General features: G+C 40.7%; 1 protein-coding gene across 3 annotated transcripts in view; it reads right to left on the bottom strand.

Annotated features, from left to right (window-relative positions):
• ARHGEF4 (Rho guanine nucleotide exchange factor 4) overlaps positions 1 to 26657 on the bottom strand; it is a 214955-nt gene that overhangs the window by 181467 nt on the left and 6831 nt on the right. Inside the window, exons 1-2 of one of the 3 annotated variants that reach the window (XM_023933534.2) lie at positions 25711 to 26269; positions 12675 to 12710 (exon numbers count right to left, since the gene is read on the bottom strand). In XM_023933534.2, coding sequence (XP_023789302.2) covers positions 12675 to 12710; positions 25711 to 25926 — 252 coding nt within the window. In that variant the 5' untranslated portion in view covers positions 25927 to 26269. Of the gene's footprint in view, positions 1 to 12674; positions 12711 to 25710; positions 26270 to 26657 lie in introns of those variants that run through there. The other 2 variants (XM_086843920.1, XM_086843919.1) reach the window with 2 other exon arrangements.

The following is a 26657-nucleotide window of genomic DNA, read 5'->3' on the forward strand; positions in this document are numbered from 1 at the left end:
TAGTGCCTGTGGCTTTGCAGCAGCAGGGATAGAGTATTGGGCCAGAGTTCTACCCAAGGAATGAGATTTTTGTCTGTCAAAATAATCTCATATCCAGTCATCCTCCTGCCTAGCCAAGGGACAGGCTGTTGGAGGGTTCTAGTATGTCTTTTATCATTGGTGCATCTTAGAAATGGGGCATTATGCTGCATGTGTTTATTGGGGGACAGAAAGACTGCTAGAATAAAGAGGCAGGTCAGTGTTTAGTTTTGAAGATGGAGAGTGTGGTTTGCACTGCTGTCATCAGTCACCAGCAGCACCACAGCTCCTGTCCTGTGTCCTGGTGGTGCCCTGTGCCCCTGCATCACCACAAAGCCCTGAACTGTGCTGAGAACTGGGGTTCTAAAGCTCTCTTATATACCTACACCAAAAATGTATAAAAGGAGCACCACGTCTCCTCTCTTTATGAATGATACGGAGCCACTTTGGCATTGAGACAAAAAATGCTTACAGTGAAAAACTATTGATGATCACCAGTAAAAAGTAACACAGCCTGTTCACACAGCTGCACACAACTGCATGGGTGGAGCCATGTGGAGCTGAGGGGTCGGGCACAGTTTGGGAAGTGGGACAGTGGGATGTGGGCTGCAGCACCCTCTGTATTGCTGGCCACTCTCCAGCCACTTCCCACCACACACATTTATGAGCACAATTAGTGTTCTTGCAGCCTTTGAATGCAGGACAGATAATGAGTTCAAAACTCTCCTTTGAATCACAATCTCTTCCATGACTCCTCCTGTCACACACACACATCCCTGGCTTACCTGACTGCCCTTCCTGCACAGCCAGAGCTAATGACAGCCACCCAGAGCTGCTTCCCTTGGCAAGAACCACTTGTGTCTTCTGTGTTCTGGATGAGCAGGGACACTCCCTGCACTTGGCTTGCTTAGCTTTAACCAAGGGGAAGAGCAAACTCCGTGTTCCTGGTGCCTTCTCTCAACTGAACACGAGCAGTTCCACACTGAGCTGGCCCCTCCACCCAACAGCACTGGTGCTGACCAGTCCCTGCACCTTTAACAGTTCCCTGGGGGCTTCCACACTCATCTCCCCAAACACAAGGAGCCTGGCTGGGGCTGTGGGCAGGGCTTTGTTTTCTTGCCTGTGTGGTTTACAGAGCAGCCTTTCTTTGCTCCTTTGCATTTGCAGGCACTGGGCATCCTTGGGGTTATGAGCAGTGTGGGAGTTTCAGTGAGAAAGATTTATTGTAGAGATAAAATCCTGTTTGACATCACAGATTCTGATGATAATTTTCAGTAGTATTTCTTCATGATTTAAGTTGTACTTGGGCATTTTTCATAGACAATGGATTTCTAGTCCATTACTTTCATAAAGGATTTCAATAAATCTCTTTTGAGATGTAAAACATATATGGAATTTTATCAGTGAAGATGTAAATCCTATATTTGTCTGCCATGCCTCCTACCTGACTAGAGGTGGGATGAGGATGTCAGATTTGGTTCTTTAAAAAGCTTTTCAACTACACCATGAGGTGATAAAGGCACTTAGTGGTTTGTATTATTTCAGTTTTTAATAGAGGTATTTTATAGAGAAGTTTCAGGTAAGCAGTACCTAGGCATTGACACAAGACCTTTTAAACCTACACACATAATTCTGTAACATACCAACAAAATTCCCAGATGCATAAAGCCTTTAGACCACAAACAAGGCAAGAGCACCAAGAAAGGAGAGCATACTTTTCACCACATGTTTTCAGCAGAATCAAAAGGCATGACTCAGTTTCCCTTCAGTCCTTGGGAGCACAAAGGACCCTGGTTTGTGAGTTGAGCAATAAAACAGCCTCCAGTCCCACACTCACAGCACCACCACAATGAGCCCTTCATTAGTCGCCACTTCCCGTCAAACTGTTAAAGGGAACACAGGTTTACCAAACAGCTAATCCTTGATAATGAAAGGTTTCCAACAAAGCTGCCTTTCCAGGGAGTCTGGGCACTTTCACATTAGCAAGAAATGAATAGACAAAGTGGTTCAGGAAACATGCCAAACAGTAGCTCATGCATTGAAACACAAAGACCTGCAGTCTTCAGGGAGCTAAAGAAAAATTACAGTAGTGTTTTGCGTTCTTTTTTGTCATCATAATTACTTTCTCCTTCACTTTCTTTCATATTATTTAATGAATAGTCTTCCAACTACAGAATATACACACACTTGTCTCTTAAATTTTATTTGCAAATACAAATCAGTTTCTGCAGTATCGTATCCCACTCTCTGTGTGAGCCAGGTTCCCTCTTTTTGCTGTGGGCCTCTTCTGGATCTATGCCACTTTTCTTACTATCAGTCTCTATGCAACTGTAACATCATTGACTGCCACCCCTTCATTTCTTCAGGGTTTTGTTTTAATTTGGTATTTAACAAGTCAACCATTGCATCTTTTCCCCCTGGGGTCTATTTTAAGTCGGCCTTGTTTAGTCAGTTGCAATTAGGCTTTTCAGATCCAAGGTAAGTATTTTTCCTTTAAAATTGTAAAAGCAATGCATATTTGGATTTAGGTAAAGAATGTCAGGATTAACATCAAAGCATTAAATATAAGGGTTATGGAAACAGCTTTTCTTATTGACAGAAAGTCATGGCAAAACAAATTTGAGGCAGCTGAAGAACCAGTTCACAAGGACAGAGGAGTTATAGGGCAGACAAGTTTGAGTACAGAAGCACAAGCTGTATATAATCCTGAGTGCACAGTGGAACCTTGTGAGGGACTGTGCCACCCTTGGTCACCTTCCCTGCAGCTGGTCAGGGGAGCAGGAGGAGAGCACAGCTTGTGTGTGTTGTACTGTCCTGTAAAAGAAGCACTACTGGCCATTCCTGACTCACCCTTCTATCCCTTCATTTTCTCTCTCCAAGGGAATATGAAGGTGCTCTTGACTTCACTGAGAGCACCTGTCCCTCATTCTTGTGTGCATGGTGAGGCAGAGAAAGGGAGCTCGTTGGAAAGGAGATAACTGGTGTAACTCAGCACTGAAATCCTGGAGACAGAACCAGGCTGACACCTGATGGTTCAAGCTCGAGCCAGAGGACGATTATGCTGCCGCTCATGCTGGCTGCTGACAGACAACTCCACTTCCCATGGCAGCCACTTTAAAGAAGGGGTCTTTATGTCAGCACCCATCTGGGTCTAACCAGTTTATACTCCAGCAGAATAAGGCAGATCACGAGTTGAGCTCCTGAAGTCCCTCTCTGGAGCTCCTTCTGATGCCTGGGTGCCAGCAGCCAGCAGAGGGCAAGCTGCCCCCACTTCATTTCCTTCAAAAACATCTGAGCATTTTTGGAGCTAGGTGTGGGAGAAGACACTAACCCACCAGTGTTGGGAAAGAAAGATGAACCACACACCACGTGTCTCCAAATCAGGCTTCTGGAATAACTATTTCAAGTGAAATAATCCTTTATCTTTCAAAAAAAATCATTGTGAGACAAAGGTAACAAATCTAATTTTTTATTTTCTAAACAAAGTTGTTAATTCTTGCAGGGAAAAGATACTGGTGAAACCTGCTTGAAGCTTCAGGTACTGGAGGTCTGTGCTCTCTGTATGATGCACAAGAGGTTTTTGTGCTGAGTGAGCAGCCATAACACGGTGCTGGTGAGAACGTGAGGCTTTGCCAGGAAGCACAGATATTTTGCCAAGAAAGCTGCAGCTTGTGGGGCAGGTCACTCAGGTGAGAGCCTGCTTTTGTAGCAGTTTGTTGACCTCTGGGCTGAACTGGACCCACTGCCTGTAGGTGTAGAGGCAGAGTCTGACAGCTCAGTCCCTGCAGTGACATGGGGCAGCTCTCTTTGGGCAGCAGAGAGCAGCGGGGACTGCACCACCATGGATGGCATCCAACCTGCTGCTTTTGGGGTGCTCAACTCTCCTGTACCATGTCTGAGAGGCTCAACCTTAGCAGCAATCACAAACACATCTGCTTCCCCTCAGCCCAGCCATCTTTTCCCCAGAGCCTTATCAACTCCTTGGGTGAGTCTTACAAGCTCAGCTGAGGTGCAGAGGAGCTGCTGAACCCTTTCCTTGTGGCTTCCTTCTGCAAAGTGCTTGGGACTCACATGCTGGAAACTAGCCAGCACTTCTCAGCTCCACATCCCTTTCACTCCCATGACCAGCATCTGAAAATAGTGGAATGTCTCTACTTCCTGACAGAGATGTACAAAATTACATTAGTGCTGTGACTGAAAATACAGCAGAGAGAAAATAGGGTAGCTCAGGCTTCTTGAGAACACCCCACATTCCAACCAAGACAAATATATCCTTGCCTTAAAAGTCCAAAGCAAATAAGTGAGACTTGGGTCTCAATTCTTCTACAAGATTTCTACTTGTGGGGGGAGCATATAAATCACTTTGAAGATGTTGGGACTGTGTCTGAGCAAAGAATGTAAAATAAGGCTTATTGTCAGAGCAGTGTGATTTCTACAGCCCTTACAGCTATCTGAAGTTGACCATTTGCCATATTGGAGTCCTCTCATCCTTGTTTATTTGTCACAATAAAGTAATTGAACCAAAGAAGTTATATCATTTTCTCTCTTGGACTAAATGAATGGATAATCCTCATTTGCATTTGGCAAGCTAACACAGACCATTCACAAGTCTTGACAGATATTGCATATAATGGCCTCTGTTTTGTTCAGCTCCACTGTCCAAATGTTGAAAGAGTCTCTACACATTACAGTCTTTTAGTAAAAGACAAAAGCTAAACTGTAACTGAGGTTTCACATCTATGCAGCATCTCTGTGCTCTGCTATACAATGGCTTGTTCCCCAAGAGACAGAACTGATGAAGGCTGCTTTCCTATGGATTTTTGCCTCCTAATAAACCCTTTCTCACCACATTTGCTCTGTTCCCACCCATAAATGCTGACTGACCTGTTGGGGCTTGTCAATAAAAACACACATTTGGGGAGTTCCCTTGGTAAGAGCACTAATTTGAATATTCCTTGATTATTTAAATGCCAGTGTGTATAAAACTTGCAGAAAGCTTTGATACTCTACTACCTCTCTTTCAAATTTGGTTAAAAACTGTTAATAGTTTCAAAAGGTACATGCAATGAGACAGATAGACATAGACCTCTCAACTGCCTTGTTTCATTAGGAATTAAGTTAAAAACTTTCTAAAAAGTGATTTTTCAAGTTCTTCAGGACCGTAAAAGATGGCCCTTCGTGATTTCAGGAGTCAGAGTGTAAACTCTGATACTGGGTACAATTGCATTCCCCCAGTGCCCATTTTGGGATAGTCAGGACTCCCAATAAGCCATTCCTTTCACAGATGTGATGGCAGCAGAGGTTTAGTTACCATGGATTGCTATGCACATAAGGACACAAACGTATCCATACCCTCATGGAATGCAGATTTTGATAAAAACGATTCCAACCCCAGATGGGAAAAGAAAATCCTACTAAACTCTGAGTACTCAAACACTTTCAATAAGTGTCAGTAAATGATTGGGAAGCTTGGCAGAGCTGAAAGTGGTGTACAATGATCTATAAATTGTGCTGTGCTTAGTATGTGAATTAGAAAGGCTGGACAGTGGTCATTTCCAATACTTAATACTTTAATTTAGGTGCTGGAGGGAGAGAGCACTGGATTCTTAGGGATCCTCTTTGTCAGATGATTGAGTGAGTTAATTTTATGCATCTTTATCTGTTTTATACATCTTCATCTATATTTCTGCAGTGTCTACTGCAAGACCTCAGTCTGAATATATTTTTTACACAAATTGCTGCAGATATCAGCATGTTATGAAGAAATATCAACAAGGTATAAAAAGTATGAGTATGCTCACCAGACAGAAGCTTATTGCAGCAGAACCTTCCAGGTCAGTGCTGCAAAGTGGTGGCATCAAGTGTAATGAGAAGTGTCAACAATTAAATAGATCCATGGCTTCTGAATTACTTTCTACCCTTCAAAATATTTTCATCTGGATGGTGATGATTAAGCTTTGTTTCCTGATGTTTCTCCTGCTGTACACTAAACCAGAAGTCTTTAATGGACTGTAAGCCTGTATTTGGAAAGCAGATTCCCCAATCTCTTTGCAATATAGTGTGAATAATTACATAGATGGCAACTGCAACATTCTTGTTATAAACAAGCAAATATAATATGAAATGTGTGCTTTAGCAATTCATCCTCCCAAGGTTGAGCTCAGGTTTTCCTCACTATAATTTGAAGAACCTCATATATTTTTACATGCTGTCTATAGTACAAAGTCTCAGAAAATGTTTCTCCAGGAAAACCTGGTGAAAATCGTAGTTTAATAGCTTCATATATGTAACTTTTAAAGCAATTTATCCTGCAGATTATGCATCTAAATTATGATCCTGAATTTGCAATGAGACACTCCAGCAGCAACTAAGAGTGGGTATGAAATTACTCATCAATTTCACCTAACCAAGAAATTTCTAGTATTTGTTTTCTCACTGTTCTAAATCCAATTCCTCTTCCATGGATGCAAACCATAGAGCAATTTTAGTTTTATTTTAGAGGGAAACCGAAGCTGATATTCTTGTGTCAATGGGTCAACAAGTAGAAATTGTAGGATCCATGTACAGCACAGTCACACTGCTCAGCATCCTGACTTGCCACCTAAATTCAAAACTAGTGGACAAATTCTGATTTGAAATCATAATGGATCAGGTAAAGTACCTGATGGGAGCACAACTTGCCCAAGGATCTTTCACTTTGTCACCTGAAGAAAGACAGGAACTGAGTTCAAGCAGAGAGAAGAAAATCACTTAGGTGTCCCAGGCTAGCAGAGCACTGAGGGGATGAGGGATCTTTAAGCCATGCACTTTGTCCCCACTGAGGGACTCTGCAATAAAAAGATGAACAAGTTTCACCTCCACACTCTCGCTACAAACTCTAGAGTGAGAAAAGCACCACCATAAGCAGGCATCTCCCAGGAAGAAATCCTCTTTGCAAATATCCCAGCGCTCTTTATGTGGTGCCTAGCACAGGCACAGACAGACATGTCAACACTGATGTGAATGGGGATATTTAAACACATTTTACTTCCATTCTGGACCAGGAGGAGCTCCTGGGGCCCAGGAGGAGCACCCTGAACAGGAGCTCCTGTTTGCACACGCAGCAGCAGTGGGGAACAGGTCCCAAATGGCTGAAGGAAGCCAGAGCAGCAATGAGTGAAGGAATCAGCTCTGTGCTGCCCCAGGCAAACCCCTTGTCCTCACTGGCCACCAGCCCAGAATTTTACAAGCCAGTTTCTATAGAAAGTGGTTCTCTGCAGCAGGCAGGCACAGAGAATGTTACACAGGAACAGTTATAACAAAAAAGGAGGTGACAGTGATGCAGGCTCAAATGTCATGCTGTAACCAGGGGCTCACTGTTGAACACATCTGCCTTTTGTCTACTGCTTTGAAGAGATGCCAAGGAAAAGCCTGGGTCTGAGTGAATCTAGGCTGAGAATAGCTACAGGAAATAATATTGTGGTTTCATTTCAATCTTTGGGATCCATTCATTCCTAAAATAAAGGATAGACAATATATGAGTGTTAGGTTATCTGCATTCAGTTCCTTTTTCTGCCTTAGACTTGCTGAATGACCTTGAGCAAATAATTCACTATATTCACCCCTCAAATCTCCTTTTGCTACTTCACAAAAAGATACTGGAAGACAGAATGCATGGAGAAGGCACTCAGACACCATGGTGATAAGGTCTATACAAAAGAACCCCCACAACTCTATACAAAAAAGTACAGTCCTGTTTAAAGGAAAGGATAATGCTGTCCTGATCCTCTATAAATGATGTGCTTTCCTGAACTTGGAGAAAAGCAAATAGTTTATAGAGAGTCAGGATAGCATTATCTTTTGGGTTTTGCTCTTTATCATAAAAAATTGGAAAGCAACAAATGCTTTTTTATCATTCTCTTTTCCTTCTTTTCAAAGGATGTGGTTGGTCATCTTCTAAGTGCTGCTTTACCTTGAAAACTAAATCAGGTTCTTAGAAAGCTAAAGGTGAATTTATTACATACCAATGTCATGTTAAAATTAAATTTGACCAATGAAACAAACATTCTCTTGACTGCAGAGATGTGTAATCACTGCATGCAACAATTCCACCTGTTGTGAGCAGAGATGGACATACCACCACTGCACTCTTTCTACAACAGCCTTTCAAGTACCAGAATGAAAGTGACTGCAGACAAAAGAACCCAGATTCTCTTTGTTTGCAGAGTTTGCACTGACTCTGAATAACCAACACTACACTTATCAACTCAGGAGAGAATACTTGTCACAACTTCAAAATGGAAGGCAACAGGGATCTGTAGCACCATAATTCAGGTTACAAACACACAAGACAGATTCTTTAGTGGGCCTTTTACCAGTATTTAATGAAAGACAGTATCTGGTCATGCAGGACAGGAGCTCATCTCTATCTACTAGAAATATATTTCACTTATAATGGGAAATGCTGACTTTTGCCCTAGGAGTTGACATAGCCCTCTGCCTGGGAGCAAGGATTACTGAGAATAATTTCTGTCCAGTCCTTTCCAGGGTGAGTATAGAACAGTGTCAGGGCATGTAAGAGTATGTACACAACATACCTGCTCCACACACAGTTCTGGCCTTGCACACAATTCTGGATGCTGGAGTTTTATTACTTACAGGCAGTGATATATTAAGACTTTTATGGAGTCCTGTAATAAAATGAGGTCCATATGTGTTCAGGGGCTGAAGCTCTCTCCAATATGAGCTGAATCACTTACTCAAACATACACCACGACAGTCTGAAGTCTGAAGACAGCCACTCACCTACAATTGCTCTGAGAATCCACAGAGCCCAAAATATCAGCCATTACTTCACATCTATTTGAGGGAGGGTTTTTAAAAAACACAAGTGTAACACTGTTGCCAGTGTTAAAGTTTTCTTGATATTTCAAAATTTTATTCAACACTTACGAATTCCAAAGGATATTTAATTTTCTACACTGAATACACAAACTTGTGTTGTGCACCTGCCACTTGTGGAGGTCAGTCCTACAGTTATTTAGCCTTCATGACTTCACTGACATGGGACTTTACAAAAAGTCTTTACACAGTTAACCTCTGCGTTCCCCTTCCACATTTTCTGGCAGGACAGAAACATACATTTTTTCCTCCACTAAAAAAAAAACATGTTTGAAACAAATGTAGGGTTCTCATGTTTAACATAATACATTCTCAGTCATCATTATGAAATCTTTCTTTTTTATGACTTTGAATACCTGTGCAGCTCATAGGCATAATCAGCATAATGAAGAATTCAGAAGGAAAAACATGAGTGTACTCCAATGTATTTTATTTGCTAACCTCATAAGATGGCTTCAGGAGCATTTCATGTCTCTTTGGAGATTTTTCATGCAATGTTTCACAAAGAGGTCACTGCTCTTTAACCCACAGGATGTCACTGAAGCACCAAGAGAACTCTGGTTCTCTAAACACTCACTGCATCCTAAAGCACAATGGTAAGGAGATACAGGACAGATATTCCTGCTACATCAGATAGATTTGCTGGTGATTGGTATGAAGAGTTTGGTCCCAAAATGCTGACTTACTTTGCTCCATCAGCAGCAATTGCTGGAAACACATTCCATTCAGTATCTCCCTCTAGCACTGCAGTGACTGCTACAGGGTCATGGAAATATAAATGGGACAGGAAGGTTCTGCCAAATAGAGGAATGGGAACTGTAGGCTCCCTGTTAAGATTTCCTTTGTAATACACTGATAATATTCTCTAACCATGGAATAATATTAGTCCTTCAACTCATTCTTTATCTCTTTATCTCTTCTTTATTCTTTATGTCTCAGGTATGTTAAAGACAGCTGAAAGACTAACTGGATGTGAATGTCACTGGTTTCCAGCTTATTACAAAACTGTGTCTCAGAGATCTTCTCCTTTTACTATCAACACAGCCTATTTATAGACAATAACCAAAACACTGTCTAAAGCCAGAGGACTGACAGCTAACACCAAAAAGAAAGTACTTCCTGGGAAAAAGGAAGGCATGTGGAGACACTCTTCTGCTGTGCCAGGATCAGCTCCCTCTCTGTCAGCTGAGGAACTGTCTCTACCTTGTCTACTTTCATTTTAATCCCTTAATTATGATTAAACAAACTTTCTCTGGCAGTCAGGCAGGTGTGTTGTGTCATCTGCCTTGTTCAGGAAGATGGGGAGCTGACAGGAAACTCCCTTGGCTAAACAAACCCCAGTTAATGCCAGCCTGCCGTTTTCCACATCTCTGTCATCATCTCTCTGGTTTGTACCAGTGACAGGACCAGATTGCTGGCTGCTGAGCCAGCCCTTGGAGACACGGGCTAAACCATCAGCGCCTGACAAACCACAGACCTCTGTGAGATGAACCAAGACACAGCAGAGCAAGGTGCTGCCAGGTGTGGCCTAGGTGATGTTCCAGCAGCTGTGAACACTGCCAGCCACTGCAGGAACATTCAGCACAAAGCCAGAGGCAGAGAGCAGCAGCAGCACCTCTCTCAGTGCTAAGGGCAGGAAAAGAGCAGATGCTCACCTCCACTGACTGAGTAACTTCCACTGTGCTCTGACTTGCATTGCTGACTCCTGTTCAGACAGAGGCCTCTGCCTTGGATTTAGTGATGCCTCAGACACAAACTGAGAAGAGACAAGTAGGATAAAGCTTGCGAGCTACTGACTCGCAATCTCCTTATTACAAACAGGAAGCTGGACCCATCAATTCTTCTGCTAATGCAGACAGTTTTACACAGTGCAGTTTCTGCTCTTTGGAAAGGGCACTGATTTGAACTGGGCAGTGTCATGGAGATAGGAATACAATTCTTTTGTGCCAAATGCCTTTCTTTTACTCTTCTGCCTCTAAGCTCCACCTGTCCACTCCCCTCCTCTGAGACCTCTGGCCTCGCCTTTTTGCCCTGTAATCTCTGCTGTGATTGTTAATGTTATATTTATAATCAAAGTAACCATATCAAACTATTCCTTTTCGACTGAGGTTTTGCAGTAGACTTTGTAAAAAATGTATGAAGGTGTATAAAGCTAACTCCCTCAATCATTTGCCAAAGAGAATCCCTAGATTAATACTTTAATCTAGGTGCTCCCTCCAGCATCTAAAGTATTAGGTATTGGCCAGCCTTCCTAAGTCACATATTAAGCACAATACACACACTTTACAGATCATTATAAAACTATTTCTTCAGTAACTCTTTTGTATCATTCTATATACCTGGACTGTATTACTCCTAATGAATTCAAGTGTTTAGACTTGCATATTTATTTCACAGTTCTCTACTGCTGTATTAATGACTGAATACAGCCTTAAGTGTACAATTCACATTTAAAAGGAGAGACTTTGATATGATTTTTACCAACTCACTTTAGGGTAATGGGTAGGCATTGTGCCACACAAATCACACTGTCCTCTCTTGTGTTAAGGAGGAATTGTGTGTGCTCTGAGCAGTGCACACCAGCAAACATGGGTTTGTGCCATATTTTTACATTTCTATGAGTCTCCCTGTTCATTTACTTTTCAATAGCATGGAATATGAAATCATGGCTCTCCCCTTCCATACAAGAGGTCAGACAGGTCACCTACAGCTGTGCAAAAGATGTGGGTTTTTTCCTTTGGTCACAGGAAACCAAGGCTTAGAGCAGCCTGCCTGAGTCAAATACACCTAGTGCTTCAAGTGCCACAGCTTGCAATCATGAAAAGTATCCCAGAAATTAAAAGTACAAAACTGGTATAAACAAAAATCTGGCAGTGAGGAATCTTCTTTGGAAAGACAGCTTTGAGATCTGATGGCAAATTATTCAGATTCTGAATGGGAACCTCATTTCCATCCCAGCACTCTTTCCTCTTGAGAGCCTGGAGTGGGGGTGGAGGGGAGGTAGAGGCAAGAGGCTGAGAAGGGACACCCAGGGGGAGTGACCTTCCAGAGATAATCAATGGCTTTGCAATGAGCAGCCAGCTCTACTGAATATTGATTAGGCAGTGCTGGCAAGCTCTGCTCCGGGGAGGTCAGTGCTGCTGCCAGCTGCCTTGTGTGAGCACAAAGGGAGCCTCAGCAAAAGGCAAATTGTAAATAGCAGGTTTTATGTGAGAGCCACCATTCAGGCCCCTGGTAGAAGGAAAAAAACCCAGAAGTATGGTCACTGCACGAGCAAGCAGAAGGCAGCAGCAGTCCTGCTAACTTCTGTTATTACACTGTGCAATTCAATTTTACCCAAATAAACTTATTTTAAAGATTATCCCTTGCCAACATGCATGATACCATGAGTTGCCACAGGTTTCTCTTCCCTAAAGGTTCCACAGACACGTGAAATGGAGTGCTTTCACAGACATCTGCCCTCAGAAGCTTTGCCCAGTGTTACCCCTCTGTACATACCAGGTATGAGTACACATTTCAAGGTGATACCATGTGCTGGCCTAGCTCTGAGCGCATCTCACAGCCTTGACGCAGCACAGCTGTGTGTTAGTACTGCATCCCTCTCACAGCACAATCTGTTCTTGCTCTCCCATTCAGGAACCAAGATTCCAGCTTTTTAGTATTTTTAAAAATATAAAAAGTTAGATATTAATTTTATTATTACAACCATTGGTCAATACATATAGAATGTATACAGCTGAGGAAATTAGCTATTAGTGACTAAGAGGATATCCTACCTTTTTAGAAGCAGACAGTCTTTTCTCATAGGCTTTCTGTGGAAAGAGAAATTAGGACAGTCAGGGAAAAAATACCTGGAAACTGTGTTCTTAAAACAAAAAAAGCAAAAAAACATCAACAAAAGTTAAAAATGGGAAAAAAATAAAATAAGAAGAAGAAAAGAAAAAAGTTCCAGTTTCTGCCTGGTGTAACTCATCTGACTTCAGTGGGGTTGTCCCAGAGCAGATTCGTCCCTCTGTCTTTGCCAAAAAGAAAACAACAGGAGCCAGCCAAAGGCATCTGCTTTTGCATTTCCCCAGTGAATCCATTCATTATACTCTCCTGATAGAGAAGAAGTAAACAAAGGCACTTCATGATGCTGCATCGTGCTATCCATAATTACATTGTATGTGCTCCATCAGCAGACATGCTCCAGGGCACACTGCAAAAGCTTTTGATGTATTCAGGACTCTTTCTGAGAGGGTGGGTTAAATGAAGTGAGGGAAAAGCTAACAGTTAAAACAGGAAAAGAAATCCTAACTTAACCTAAGCAGTTACTTGGAGTGGAGCTCAGTGTAAGAGGGAGGGGAGGAAACCATCACTAACACACTGCAAAAAAAAAAAAGATGGGAGCAGAATTCCTGCCCACCAGTATCCCAGTTAGTATGTGTGCTTTAATATTCATCCCTTTTTCTTTATGATCTCTAAAACAGTAATCATGTTATGTGGTGCTCCCACATAAAAACCTCACTCTGGATAGGGATCTAGAAGAATTTTTTAAACAAAAAGTTCAGTTTGGAAGCTCTCTGAGGCTAACTTTATATAAATAGCCAACCATGCTCTGACTTCATAGTGACATAAGTCAGGTGTAACTTCCAAAACTGTGAGCATTAGAAAACTCTAGTGTCAGATCATAAGTGAGTCCTAAACACTTTATTGCTTAGCAGATCAGCTTAAAGTGCTTGGCAGTACCTGGTGCAAGTCATTCTCTGAGAAAAAATTCTGTTTATCTTGTAAGAATGTACTAACACTGTCTTGGTGGTAATTAAGTCCAGCAGAATATAACATTTCTGCTGAGAACTTTGCTTTTAGAAGTCCAGAATCTGCCATGAGAACATGTGTAATCTACACCCTGTATAGAAGTGTTTGTGTCTGAAAAGAAGAACTTGGCAAAAGGAAATTCTTTAAGATAATCAACACCCAGGTGGGCAGGAGAGGCAGGAATCCAAGGGCTGGAAGCTGAGACTGGTCTGGAAAGAAAAGCACAGAGAGAGGTAGCAAGCAAAGGTGAACACAGATTGGGGGAGAGACAGTGCTGTAGTAAATTCTACCTTGTACTACCTATATGCACATATAACCTAGGCTGCTGCAAAATCACAGCCTTAAGTTTGTTAGGGTCTTAACAGAAGTAATTTTTGGAAGTGAGAAGAGGTAATAGAAGTTGACCTGTATCAAAATACACTAAAAATGGCACTTAGCAATGTCAAATTGCTTCGAATGCTGGATTTCACTGTGGACTGTGGAACAAAACTGTTTCAAAGTGCATACATCAAGACCACATTTGGATAGTTTAACAGCAAACTGCAAGATTTCTAAACTCTGCAATCCTAGCTCAAAAAATATATTCCATATCCAAAGTTTGCATCTGTTATAGTCATTTGGGATAGAGGGAGAGACCATAAAAGGAAAAATTCAGACAGCTCTTTCCGGAATGCTTGTTACATAAAGATTAAAAACTATCAGGCTTGTGTCCCTTGAAAAGTGTTCACAGATGAGTAATTACAGTTAAACAGTAGCACCTGCCTCTAGAAAGGGCTGGACAGGGACGTTTTCTTAGCCACTGCTCAAGGGACAATGGACACAATATATAAGGGAGCAGGCAGTGACAGCTGCTTACAGGTGACAGGGGAAGTAACCTACCCATTTCTCACTAGAAAAGCCAAAAACTCTACCTCACTTGGGCCCTTGGGGTTTAGCATCTTACAGACAAAGCACATCCTGAGAATTCTCTAAGAGGAGCTGGCTCTGGAAGGAGTGATTACATGGTAACTCTTTAAAACTTTGCCGTAAGAGCTGCAGACTTACTCCTCATGTTATTATATAAAAGTTGCTGGCATTTATTTCCCAGTCATCTTACTCATGAGCTTGCCCTTCAGAGAGAAGAAAGGGAGCCAGGAAGAGACATGAACAGGCATTACCACATCAGAAAACTCTCAGCCAAAGCTTAGTCATTCCATACAAATTCAGAAAGATTGGAGACTTGTTTAGCTGGAGTTTCAAGGTTGTACAGCTCAGTGTAACAAAGAGGAAAGGATAACCAATGTCACAAAATAATACACTGCTACTTGGCAGCAAAATACAGTCAAGCCATAATAGCTTTTATAAAAGTTCCCTCAGCATTTATAACAATTAGTTACTGTATTAATAATTATTAATAACACCTTATCTAGCTATTCAACCCCACAGATGTGCAAGTCTTTAACACAGGCAGGACCAGCATTTGCTCATTCTGGATTACCAAACATTTGACCTTACCATCATTGCAGGTACCCATATTGTGGCTACTGGCACAAAGAAATCCCTGAGACCTGCAGGAACCAACTTGTGATTTCTACAAGAAATTTTCCCCAGACCTTGCACTACACAGAATAGAACTGAAAAAACTTTTAGACTTATTTGAAGGAATCTTCTACAGGTCAGAAAGTCTTTACAGATTAATTTTCTCAAAAATTCCTAGTAATTTCTAGGAACAGAGCTAATAGGCACCCTTTGGAATTATTTTGGCTTTCACCAGGAAGGAGTCTGTTCTGAAGAAAACTCCATGTGGAAAACTGGGTGAGAGGCACATGTTTCCCCTTCAGCTGTGAAGTTTAGACACAGGGATGTCTGTTATGACCCTCTAGCTGAACGGGAACCCAAGCCACCCCTTCAGGACAAGCACACAACGCTCACCATTTCTGTGAAAAACCAATGAGAAGTGCAGTGGGCATCATCCACTTTGGGCCACAGCTTTCCTCTGGGCAAGTTTAAATCTGGGCTGCAAAGAAGGCTGAAATACAGAGCTACTTGTGGCCAGAAGTGCTGTGTTTCAAGTGGCTTGGGATCAAACCCATCCTGATTTGCACCCAAACCACATACAATTTCAGGCTTGCAACTTAGCCAAGTGTTGCTGAAGGGTTCACAAACTTTGGTGAACTTGGCTTGAACTTTGCATTGGAAAGGAAAAGGTAAAATAAAACTTGCAAGTTGAAGTTTCTGCCTGAAGTCATTTTGCCCATCTCCAATACTCATGCCCTATAAAAGAACAGTTGATGTTCCATTCTACACAGTGACCCCAAACCCCATTCCTTACACACATTTTCCCAGATTTCTTTTTCTGTATGGACCTTTCCCACCTCATGGGTTTCACAGAAACTGTGAGCTTTAAGATGAAGATCCTCAGCTACAGTAGCATTGTAGGCTATGCATAATCCTTAATCACAGAAGTAAAATCCTTCCATCCCTAAAAACTCACTTAAGTAATGATAACATGATAACATTCCTTCAGATTTTCCGAGGCCAAATGAAAACTTGTTTTATATTTTTAAAGAAAGATAGAAAATAATATAAAAGAAGAACTTAGAAAATTGATCATGGTCCTGTGAGTGCTGGTAAATCCAGCTTTGGGCTCACAGATTCCATTTTGTGCCTTTATTTCTTATTCTGAGGTATAGGTAGATACAGATACAGATGCACAGCACCCTGCAGTACACCAAGGTCTGCTGGTTATGGCAGCTTTGACTCCTCCTAGAATCAAGTGCCCCACTGTTTGTCTGGAGAAGTGCATGTTCTTCTCAGGGAGGTCCTTTCCCCCTGCTTCAGCCTCCATTTGTAACACACTCACATAAAACCTCTCTCTTAGAACAGGAACTGCACATTTGGGGAGCTTTAGGATAAACTGCAAAGGGGTTCATAAAAATGAGAAGGGAGAGTGAAACATCTGTAACTAAAATTAACTCTTGAAGCTATACTTGTTCAAATAAATAGATTTTAATTCAAAGCAAAATTAGTTTATCCCTGAACAATGAAGTTTCCTGAAATTTGTTCTAAAATAACCATCAACCCTATCTACTTTTCTCCATGCTCATTTTTAGCCTGTTCTTTCCACTTGTTTCTTTTTTTTATAAAGAATTACCATTTTTGTAGTGGCAGTAGTAAATCATTAAAGTAAAAAACAGTTTCAGAAACCTTGCTCTGATACTCTGAAAATAAAACAAACAAAGAAAAAACCACTGCTAATGTCTTCTAAACCATTTCACATCATCTAGGATCACATATTTGAAAACAAATGAAGTTATCAGATTTCTGAAGAATATATTTTTGGTTCTGCACACTTTATCTCTATAAGCCTTTGCATAGTCACTTGAGTTTTGTGCTTAACCTGGCAGTTTGAAGAACTGGCAAATAAAAATAGTTCCTGCCTCTAACTCTGTCCTTTTCATGTGATGATAATTTACTCCTAGTGCTGCTCAGGAGAGGTGCAAAGCAACATCAGGATCAAACACAACATGTAAATAACCCTGAGGCACCAGGGTTTCTCCTTCGATCTACTGAAACAAATTCTCTCTGATAATTTAGCAAAATAATCCCTGAATCTTTTCACAGCTGGTGTATGTTTTACAACAAAGGTCCTGATCTTGTCTAAGTAGGTTTGGTTTTCTTGGAAAGACTTTCTGACAGTGGATGACAGTGTGGTATAGTCCCATGCTCTTGGAGCAATGGGGGTGTAAGAAAGTTCCAGCTGACCAATATTCCCACCTGTTTCTTGTGGGACTGTGCTCTGAAACATGGAACTTCCACTGAAGTGAAAATTTACTGGGCCAAGAGAGACAGAAATGAGCTTTCCAGACATGTCTCTTCCTCGACTTGTGCAGCTTGCTAAGAGTTGTGTTGCTACAAGTGTGTGTGTTTGTGGAAGAAATGGACTAATAAATAAGTAATTAGAGGTTGGAACTTCTCAAGGCATGAGCACCACCAAAAAAAGGCACTTAAAAGCCAAAACTAGTTGCATAAGCTTCTCAGCAACATCCTACCAGTTTTTTATTACATGACTCTAAAACAAATCTAATCTGAAAACTTAAATGTTCGGTTAATTTTGGATGTTTTTTAACTTACAAATTGAAGATGAAATTCAAATTAAACTTTCTCTCTCCTGCTAATGAGCAAGCCACTTCCCCTTCCACCTGCTCTTTGTAATGCAAGGATAGCTGCAGGCTGCTGCCCAAATCAGAGACGCTGTGCAAGGCACACCCTTCCTCTCAAAGAGCTGTGTGCATCCTGGTGGGAATGCTCAAGTTTTCCCTTCAGAGGAAGAACTGATGCAGAGGTGAAGCAGTTTATCCAAGGCCCTGTTGGAAACTTGAAGCAGGAAGAGGAGTGAACCTAAATCTTCTTTAGTGTGCTCACACAGGATTGTGCACATTTCTCAGTCTGGAATGGATGAACTCTACTGAATTAGAAATGTACATTTGGATTGAGCACACGTGGGAAGACAGTGCTGTGGGATGGACATCAACCCTGTTTCCAGAGATCAGGGTTTGCTGCTCCCCTGGGGATCTGTACCAGTGGTCCCCAACACAAAACACACATTTCTCTGTGTGGGACTTCTGAACACAGGACCGTGGAGCCCAAGGTTCTGTTCTGTTGGGACTGACAGGGCCTTGGAAGCAAGCTGGATGAAAAGGACACACATCCATGGAAACAAAGGTGTACACAGAGCCCTGGTTTCAGCAAGACTGGAAATTCCATGGGATCACATTGAGATCACTTTTTTTAAGATTAGTGCCACCCTGTGTTGTCACCCTCACAGTTCAACAGGCAGCTGTTGTCCTTGGAGAGTGGAAAACACTGATCTGATGGACAGTGGGAAACCTTCCACCATTTATGACCACTACAGTTCCCAGATGTCTTGTGTGCAGATTTGCTCTGGAAACCTTTGCCTGCTTCTAGCAGCTAAAATGCAAATGTTCTTCTCTTTCTTTTTTACCCTTTTTCTTTTTTTTTTTTTTACCCTTTCTGACTCTGTCTCTGTTTTTGGGTTTTTTTTAGGATGTTTTCTCCTGGTTCCATTGCATTTTGCTGATGTCAGTCCCCTTGTACTCTTTCTCTGCTGGGCATTTTGGCCGGCTATTTATGTGGGAAGTGAAATGAAAGCCTGCACTTTCCTGATGAATACTGCTATACTCATGCATTTTGAATTTTTATTTGGGCTAAGCGAAGAAAAAAGTCAATCCAGCAGCTATTATAATCAGCATCTTTTACAAGCTGATCCAAGCCCTAAAACATTTGAAAGATGATTGACAAGTCCAAGGATGAAAGGCTTGTTGTTTAAGAACTTTCCACTGCAAATTGGTATTTCAGTTTTCCTCTGCAGTTATAGCACCTGAAAATGTGTTTGTTTTATTTTAAATCAGACTCCCATGCAGTCACACACCTCCAGGAGCTGGGAATTGAAGGGGAAAAACGCCAATCTGAAGACCTTAACTGGCAACATTATGAAAGTTACTGTCTCCTGAGCATTGACATTAATATTTTCTGCACATTCTAGTTTATCACCCACGCGCTTCTCACCACACCTTAAGGGCCTGGTCTCTCCTCCAGCAGGGAGAGACTGGCTACCAAACTGTACTAGGCTTCTCCATTGTGCTAATAGGATTATAGTGAATAATACCAAAAAAAACCTGCTTATTCATATGGAAACAGCATTAATCCCTTCTGCATGCCCCACCCCATAACTCTGTGTCTGAGCATGAAAGCTATCTGTCTGCCTTGGCAGCACAGAAACATTCACAAAATGTTTTCTAAATTCTAGGTTTTCTCCCCCCATCCCCTCAGTTCTTTTCAGTTTAGCTCTGAAGGAATGCATAAAGTATAAAAAAGGACTGTGGCATTATTTCCCATATAATTCAATATGGAGCATTGATACTGCTTTCTGGGGAATAATATCAAACATAATTACCAGGAAAAGGTAGAAAATACAGAAGGATCCATAAAAAGAAGTATTTTTATCCTGTTAATTTCCTGTCTCATACATGCCAGAGTATGTTGTTAATCAGTATATGAGGTACATGAGGTTTTACTAAACAACTTTGCAATACATCTTACTAGCCAGCTCTTCCAGGTGCTGTCCAGGGGATAGATTGACACCACCTGTACCATATAAGTGGATTTTATATTGACCTTGTCTGCCTTAGCCTCACTTATATTAACACAGAGAGTCAGCTGGAATGGCTAAAGAAAACAGCAGTGCTGACTTCTTATGGTAGAATCTAAATGACAGTCCACTTATAATGACTGTAATCAAAATTCTATTATTGTCTGCAATCTGCAAATCAATTCACTGATTTCATCAAAAAACAAAGCTAGAGAACAAAACCTACCTTTGACTAAGAAAAATGCAATGAATCTATTATTATTCAAAGCAAAGGGATAAAAGTTGCTTGTTTTTTGTTTTTAATTATCTGATTATTTTACAACATTTTTACAGAAATTTGGGTTGGTATAATTGAAGGTTGATGGCTCTACAAACAATAGGCTTTTTGCACCTAGACACACTCTTTCTCAGTGCAAATGCAAGTTTCAAAAAAAATCAAATTCCAGCGTGTAAAAAGAATACTTTTGTTGTTATTTAGAAATGGAAATTGTATTTCACTCCTTGCTCCTGAATGGTAGAGTGATTGAGCAAACTTTTAAACATGCCCTGCCCAAGAATTCTTGTGGGCATTTATACATTTTGCTATCTGGCAACACCTTATTAAAGGCTTTTAACAGCACAAATTTTCTCCTTATTTTCGAATTTTCATCCAGATTTGTAAATAATCACTTTCAAAGCACCACACTTGAAGCATCAAGAAAGATGTTTTATTTCTTTCCAGCACCAGTTCTGCTCTTCTTCCAATGCAAAACATGAGGAGGAAAAAAAAAATACAGCACCTTCTTAGATTTCTGTATAAATGAGACACTTTCTAGGAAGAGCATCCAATATTCCAGAGTGCACAAGAAGTAATTTGTTCTCAGTCATCTGCTTACAGGTTCTTAATCCACCCTGTGTGTTCTGTTAGTCTTTCAGGATTTCAGTCAAATTTTTTTAAGCTAATCATCAAGTCACAATTCAGCAAGAAAGTTCTGCCCTGGTTCATGAGCTGCAGTGCTGCAGGAGCCTGCAGGTTTGTTACAGGAACTGGGCTTGAATCAACAGCATGAAGAAAATAATGCAGCTTTGATTGATAGTGGTTTTTGAGAACTTGTGGTAGCTGAGAAAGGCAGTTCTGATGAAAAGTATTCTATTTAATACTATTAAATACCTTCTCTCCTGTAAATGAAGGTGTGATAATTTCAAGGGAATGAGGTTGTAAACAAGGGATGTGGCTGGCTTTTCCAGCAATCTTTGCACGGGTTTATAAAGAATGCTTTGAAATGGTTCTGCACATCAGCCTTTCACAGCCTGCACTCTGAACACACTGCTTGTAGCTCAGAGCTGGATCCAGGAGATGGATACTTGATGAATACTAAAGATACTGGAAAACTTTCAATTCCTTTTTGCAGTGGGAAAAGGAAGAAGTCAAAGTGCTCAGCACATGCTGAATGGTTTACACTGCCCATAAAGAACCAAATCTCTGGCCAGAACGAGAAACCAATCTGAACTGAGCTCGTTGTCAGTTCAATATATTCCAGTTTTCCCTCTGATGTTATCCATCTCCATTCCTTTGTCTTTCTATAACACCTAGCTCTACCCAGCACTGCAAGTACTATTCCAATATAAAACAGACTGTTTAAATATTTCTGGCCCAAAGGAATCCAGAAAATTGGAGCATAAATTAAAGGAAAACAGATTCAGAAATATTACCCCTAAACAAAACAAGCCCCATAGAACAGATTATGATGTTTTAGGAGTTAAGTGTATCTAATCAGACTGTTCGCCCTCAGAGCCTGACCCTAAATAAAATATTGGAAGCTTTGACCAAATGACTAAAAGAAGGTTGAGTATTCTGGCTGAAAGCTTAAAAAAATCAGTGTTCCAAAGGGGAGGGAAGGGAATGTTTAAAGCTTTCTGCAAAACATCCCTCTTTAGTTGTCTCAAGTTGCACTTCTTAAAGCCACTTCTTGGCTTTTACTCTGAGGACTGAAGACAAACTGTAGGCTTCAGTGGAGTTCCATTAATAGCCAAACAAAAAACACTTTACTGGGAAAACATGTATTTCTGCAAGCAGCTGACCCAACAGAGTCCTCTTTCCTACAGCTCTGCAGTTCTCCAGCGTGGAAATGGAATCATTTGATAAAATTTCTGATGTTTAATATGGGACAGTTTTATGAAGGAGCCTTTCCCTCAGGAGGAGCATTAGCTAAGTCTATTTTCACTCCCTGAAGAGCTATTTGTGAACTCTGTTAACTTTTATCTCACTCAAATTTTGCTGAGATTGGTCAGAATGTTCAAAAGTTATTAGGAAGGAGTTAGAGATGCAGCAAGACCATGTAAGTATATCAAATAACAAAAACAAACAAACAAACTAAAACTAACAACAACAAAACCAACAAAAAAACCCACAAGAAATAGCCAAAACTAACCAACCAAAAACAAAAACAAACAAACTAACTAACAAAACAAAACACACCACCTTATCATTTCCAACAAATTCTTAAGGTAGCTGCAAAGTAGCTGTGAAGGGAGTCAGTCAGGTCTCCTCACAGAATTTTTGGTCCAAGTTGACCTGTCCACTGTTTAAACCCATGTCCCACATTCTGTATATCAAAGTCCAGCTCCTTCCTCTGTCAAAATCTTCCTGTGACCACAATAAGCCATGTTGAAAAAGAGCTCAGAAATTCATTCAGGCTGACCTTACCGTTGCCCGTAATTACAGGAAGATAATCCAGCCCTACAATGTTTATAATAAGAAGAAAAAAATCAAAATAAATTAAGAAACAAAATCAAACAATTTTCCTATCCCCTTTACTATGAGCTGAGCCAAGGACAGCAAGATTATGAACACAGAGTGAAACATCTACTGAATAGCAAAGAATTAAGCCCCTGTGCCCTAAACTATGAGACAGTGATTTAATCTTTCACTTGGGATCCATACCCGTGCATTACATGGCATGTACAAGTTCACAGCACAAGCAGTTGTAGGAAGCTCTGTAGAACCCAGGACTCAAAAATACAGAGACAGGACAAGAACTTGAATTGCAGATCTGTCTCACTAATATTTTGCCCTTGGTATAGATTTTAGACTGTTAAAAAGTACCAGGTGAGCTGACAGAAAATGCTTAAGGTATAGTAAATAACAGGGAAATCAACATCTGGTTTTGATATTCAGAGATACAGAATATCACTGAAGTATTATGAACTATTGAAACAGAATCAATCCAAGTAAGTTTGTGTTAAATCTGAATTAAAGAAAGATTTGAAGTTTCTTTCCTCATCCCCACAAGTCCTGGTGACCCCTGAAAATGGAAGAGAAACACGAGTGGGAAATTTCCTAGATGTCAGTCTACAAAAATACCTCTTGAACTCTGACAGGCTTATTGCACATGTTCCCATCACACATTGGTAGAATTTGATTATTTTGTAACTAAACTTCGTGTCAAACTGCATGAGCACACACTCAGATTGGTTTCTCACCTGCTAAACACAGTCTCTCCTCATTCTCTCCATGTTAATGTACAGGAGGGTGAGCTCCCCTGACCCAAAGGACACATAAATCTTTCTGGGGAGCATTGATAAGGAGTTACAGGGGGTCACTGATACTTTCCAAATCATCAGCACCTGGGGCCCTGTCTGCAGCCAAGAACTGGGAACATTTGGAGGTATAGGGGATGTACACAAGCTGTTACAAAGGGCTGCTCTGTAGCACAGCAGCACCATTTCAGTGCTGCTGGCATTCCCTCCCCTCCCACTACAGCAGGATTGCTGCGTTCTGCCAAGTTGCAGAACCTGAGAAAAAGCAACACTGTGCTGCTTTTGTTCTTGTGAGGGGAAGGAGAAAAAAAAAATTAGCACTTTTTGAATGGATTAGGACTTGGGAGAGATTTAAGTCATCGAAGAGTGTCAGGAAATAAGAAAGTGGGGTCTCAAATCCAAACAGTCTTTAAGAAAGCTCAGCAAGAAAGATACATTAATAAATGAGAGGTTTAGTTATCCTCTTGGCTTAGCCAGGGCATTGTAAAGCTCACAGAAAGCTTTCTGAAGAAATTTGTGATTTTTACAGAAGCTACATAACCTCTTCTCATTCTACTTTTGTTCCTTCCCAACAAGAAAAACTTAAATGCGCTGTGCAAATTTAACAACATATGCAAGAACATAAAAAAAACATACAGAAACATCTCTTCTAAATCATGTACTTTAAAAATTCTTCCTGTCTTCTTAGAAACTCTTCACAAAGAAATGGAACAACCATTTATCCTACAGGATAACTCAACCACGTTGTGCAAAACCATTGTGTGCAGACCACTCAACTTTGTGCACACTTCACAATTAATCTACAGAAAAATTCATGCACAGGCAGTGAGTCCTGGGGACTGAAGTTGTTGCAAACACCCAGACCAACTACTAGATTTGTAGTCACAAGTGATGTTCTGCCTCTTTCTGTAATACAAGTATGGCTCTTAAAACCTACAAACTCAATGGCTGCAAATAGTCCAAACCACAAGAGAACCAATCGAACAAATCAGCAACCAGACAAGGCTCAACCTTCCCCACCCTGGATCAGCACTCCTCAAAAGCATCACAAAGTGTGTGCTGACCAGGAGTCTGCCTCATAAATTGTCTCTGGCCCCTGCCCTAGGGCTGTGTACTCCATTCCCATGTGGATTCCTGTGTGGATTCCTACTTCTTTGCAGTCAGACTCACTAAAGATCCCTGCAGAAAATAATACCAGAAAAAGTCCTATGGAAGGGTCTCTATCTGCCCCCTAATGCAGGCAATTGGCACCACAGGGTAAGTGCTACATCCAGACAGGAGCAAAGACACTACAAATGTGGAATATGTATGGAAACAAAGCTCTCCAGCAATCCAACACATAACACTGTGAGTGGTGTTCAGTTTACATTGATGTTATATTGATATAACATGATATATATCATCACCATCATCATCATCATCACAGATCTCCTCTGCCACATACTTCTGAAACAAAAACAGTCAGTAAATATTGCCTTAACGTTTGTTTTGATCTATATGGTGATCTGCCCATCAACTAAATGCCCACGACAGTAAGATCTGAATGCAGAAACAGAGAAACAAAGACCTGTTACACATTCTAAATTTACTAATACAGTCTTGTTACACCATTGTAACAGCAGCATTTGAAGCTCAAATGTCTCAGTGCTTTCCTGATTAAATCTAAAAGCTTAAATCACATGACTTTTGTAGAATTCAATGTTTCTTTGCTTGGATCTGAACATTACAGTAGCTTTCTGCAAGGAGTTAAATGGAATGAATTATAGCATTTATACCTGGTCCATTGCCTTGTTGCTTCCCTACCCAGTAATACATTAGGCAAAAGTATTTTTATTAGATGTGGAAAGATCAAATTTAAAATAACACCCTCAATAACTCCAGTACATTGATGAAAATGCTCCAAACCCCCACCCAATTCTTTACTTTTATAAGGTTTATATTTTCTGAGTTAGATACATTCCAGTGCTCATCCAATCACAAGAGATTAATGCAAATCAGCAAAGAGCATGACAAGAAATTGCACCTAGAAATTAATCAAAAATCATCTTGAAATTCTTGCAATTATGTAACTGTGTACAGAGATAAACTGGCTAGTAACTATTAATGTACTGCTTTGTGTAGTACTCCATGAGTAACCCTCATGGAGTTTTCCCTTGTTGGATCACCTGTTTCTGGGTACAATGTCAATATTTACGAAGCTCCTACTACTAATAAACCATGAAGGAAACTGCACAGTACATAGTAAAGAATTCTCAAATGCTTCAGAAGATAATTTGATCAATTTATATTTAAAGCACATAGGAACTTAACTAAAAATATCACAGACTTGTACTAAATTTTCTTACCTTGCAGAGTTTCAACAACAGCCAGCATGTCAGGTACGCTGTCTGAGTGAATTTCACTTTCATATATTGTTCAGGCAAACAGGTAAGGTACATTTGTACCATATCCAGCTCTTCATGGACAGCACTACTGCCAGCATTATTGGTATCTTCTTCCCCACCCTCTTGCCTTCCTTTTTCCTCTTCTGCTGATGCACCCAAACATCTATTGAACTCCATTTTAAAAACGTCTGTTGTGTCACACCCCCAGGCCCCCCTCCTTCTCCACAAAGCTCTGATCTTTCCAGAGACAGCTCAGGAAAGTTTTAATTTCATATCAGTAATGATATTCCCTGATCCTCCACAAGTATGTAGCCTTGTCTTTAAGCCAAGCCAGAAAGTTCAGGCTGTGGTAGAATAAACTTTCTTTAAACTGTATTGGCTTTCTGCCTTTGTCTTATTAAACAACCTCCTGCAAATATGCATACAGCTACAAGACAAATATAGCACCAGCTAGCCTTGTCATACTGCACAAGAGTACTCCTGCTGTTGCCAAGAGAGGAGAGAAAGATCCCATTTATTTAAAGAGCAAGTCCTCAGCATCAGGATTTCAGTTCATTTGTGGGGGGGGAAAAAGGGGAAGATGAAAAATCTGTTATCTTTGAAAACTCTTTTTTTCTTTTTGTCAACTGTGTTTCCTCAGAACAAATCCCCAGTTCTGTAAAAAAATTATGTTCTTATGGAGGAGGGATTTTTAATTCCAGAGACTTCCAGCCACAGTAATTCATTGTTTGTGATATCACAGATGCCAAGCTTGTGAAGACTACAAATTTCAAAAGAAAAATGAGGTCTTGCAAATGGACGTGAGCCAAGACATTCTGAAATAATGAACAGGCCTTCCATAGGCCAAAACATGAAAAAAAAAATATGCAAGAGATTAACTAAGTAATTTTTAGTTAAACTTTAAGCAG

This window comes from Cyanistes caeruleus, chromosome 10 (genome assembly GCF_971803275.1).
Source record: "Cyanistes caeruleus chromosome 10, bCyaCae1.hap1.1, whole genome shotgun sequence".
Taxonomy (NCBI): Eukaryota; Metazoa; Chordata; class Aves; order Passeriformes; family Paridae; genus Cyanistes; species Cyanistes caeruleus.